Raw genomic sequence first — 1,956 nt, forward strand, 5'->3', positions numbered from 1 at the left:
AGGAAGGAAGGAAGGAAGGCAGGAAGGAAGGCAGGAAAAAAAATGACATTGACAAACAGAAACAAGAAAATAAAGGAATGTATTCTATATAAAGGTGTAAAACAACACAAATGAAATGCAAGCAATCTGGGATCACTTATAAAATTAGAATTTTTCTCATGAACCAGATTCCTCACTATTGTAAATTGACAATTTGCTCAGTGTACAAAAATACTCAAAGCCCACTGTCATTTCAGCTGCGTTCAGACTTAATTTGCGTAATCCTGTAGGTGCACTTTATAGACACACATTTCAAAGAAAATCTCTTCGAAGGTGATGCTGGTTTTATGTAACCATATCCTCTTCAGAACTTATGAAACTTAAAACAATATTTAATTTAAAATTTCAAAGTCAGAGGGGTATTTTAAAGGTTTGTGATGCTTACGATTTTTAGGTGAGGTAAAACACTTTATCACTGGAGCAGCTGGCAGAGCCAGACCTCAGCTCTCAGCACAATGGGCTGTAATAACCACCTATTAGCAGCGGGGTCAAGAGGTGAGCGCTCCTGACACGGCTTCCTCCACGGTGCTCTTGTCCCATGCCAGCCTCCAAAAGGAAAATGAAAAACCTGATATTTTCCTGTTGGCTGACCCTTTCCTCCCACAGCTTCCTTTCTCAATAAAATTTTGACACGAACGATTTAAAAAAAAAAAAAATAATAAGAGGCGGTGCCAAGGAAGGAAGGAAGAGTGGTCTGCGCCAGTACACTTCTGCTTACCTTTACAGACTTTGGAGGCTGCTGATATCCTGACTCCCATGGTAGGTAACTCACTGAAGATCTTTACTGAAGACTTTAAAAATCCCACAGGCACTTTGGCTCCTAGGGCAGCAAGGAGAGTCCTTTCTGTTATCCACAATACTCACCAAGGCAAACCCCTGCATGGCCCATGGGGCACAGTCCCATTGACATGCAAAGCTCTCCATGGCCCCTGTGGCAGGGGAAGCACCCAAGGTCCTTCCAGCACTGGACACAAGAACAGGGAACAAGCAACAATCAGCAATAAAAGCCCAGAACCATGTGATCTCTGAGGCTCTTTCTCAGAAACTTCAACCCACCTTGTCTCCCCTCACTACGCTGCTTCAGGCCAGCTCAGCCCTCACCTTCCCCTCACCTCCCGCTCTCCCCCAAAAAGAGTCAGGGGAGTGTCTGCAGGCATTTTCTGGCTCGCGCAGACCCCAAAACACGACCTCAAGGGACACGACCCCAACGGGAGCCCCCACAGCCCCGAGTCCCCCCCGCTCCCGACCGCCCGGGAGACCCCCCGACAGCCCGCGGGGAAGCCGCCTCAGGGGCCTGGGCGCTGCCAGGCCGCGCTGCGGGGCTCGCCGGGGAGGGAACACCGCTCAGGGGAGGCGGGCGGGAGGCTCGGCCGGGGGCTCTATGGGGGTAACACAGCCCGGCGATGGCCCCGACCCGGCGGTGGCGCGGGGGAGGTGACGGCGGGGCTGGGCCGGGCGGGCTCCCCCTCCGCCCTCCGCCGTCACATGAGAGGGGCGGGCGGCTGGGCCGAGGCGGCGGCCGCCGCCGGGACTGAGGCAGGGCTGGGCGGGGAGGGACGGGGCAGAGCAGCGCGGCGGCGGAGCGCGACGGAGGAGGAGAAGAGAAAGAAAGCGAAGGAGAAAGAGGAAGAGAAGGAGGAGGAGGAGGAAGAGGAGCGGGAGTGGCCGCGAGGCGCCGAGCGAGCGGAACGATCCCCGGGCCTCGCTGATCGGCGGCGGAGCGCCCTGCCCGCGGTCCCAACATGGACGAAGAGGGCGGCGGAGGCGGCGGCGGTGAGTGCGGGGCTCTTGCGGGGGGTTCGCGGCCCCTGGCCGGGCGGCACAGGAAGGTGCCCCGCTCTCGGAGCCCCTGACAGCGGCTGCGGCCGCGGCCCCTCCCGCCGGGGCTGCCCCGTCGTGCCCGGCGCCCCCCGAGCG

General features: G+C 57.1%; 1 protein-coding gene across 2 annotated transcripts in view; it reads left to right on the forward strand.

The window, feature by feature from the left end:
• The first annotated feature begins 1,611 nt into the window (after positions 1-1,611).
• The window catches only part of CYTH3 (cytohesin 3), a 46,888-nt gene continuing 46,543 nt past the window's right edge, over positions 1,612-1,956 (forward strand). For both annotated transcript variants that reach the window (XM_027878152.1, XM_027878154.1), the window contains exon 1: positions 1,612-1,812. In XM_027878152.1, coding sequence (XP_027733953.1) covers positions 1,782-1,812 — 31 coding nt within the window. In that variant the 5' untranslated portion in view covers positions 1,612-1,781. The remainder of the gene's footprint in view (positions 1,813-1,956) is intronic.

Source organism: Empidonax traillii, unplaced genomic scaffold (assembly GCF_003031625.1).
Source record: "Empidonax traillii isolate 1590-97213 ecotype Southwest subspecies unplaced genomic scaffold, ASM303162v1 scaffold39:size2480183, whole genome shotgun sequence".
NCBI classification, from domain to species: Eukaryota; Metazoa; Chordata; class Aves; order Passeriformes; family Tyrannidae; genus Empidonax; species Empidonax traillii.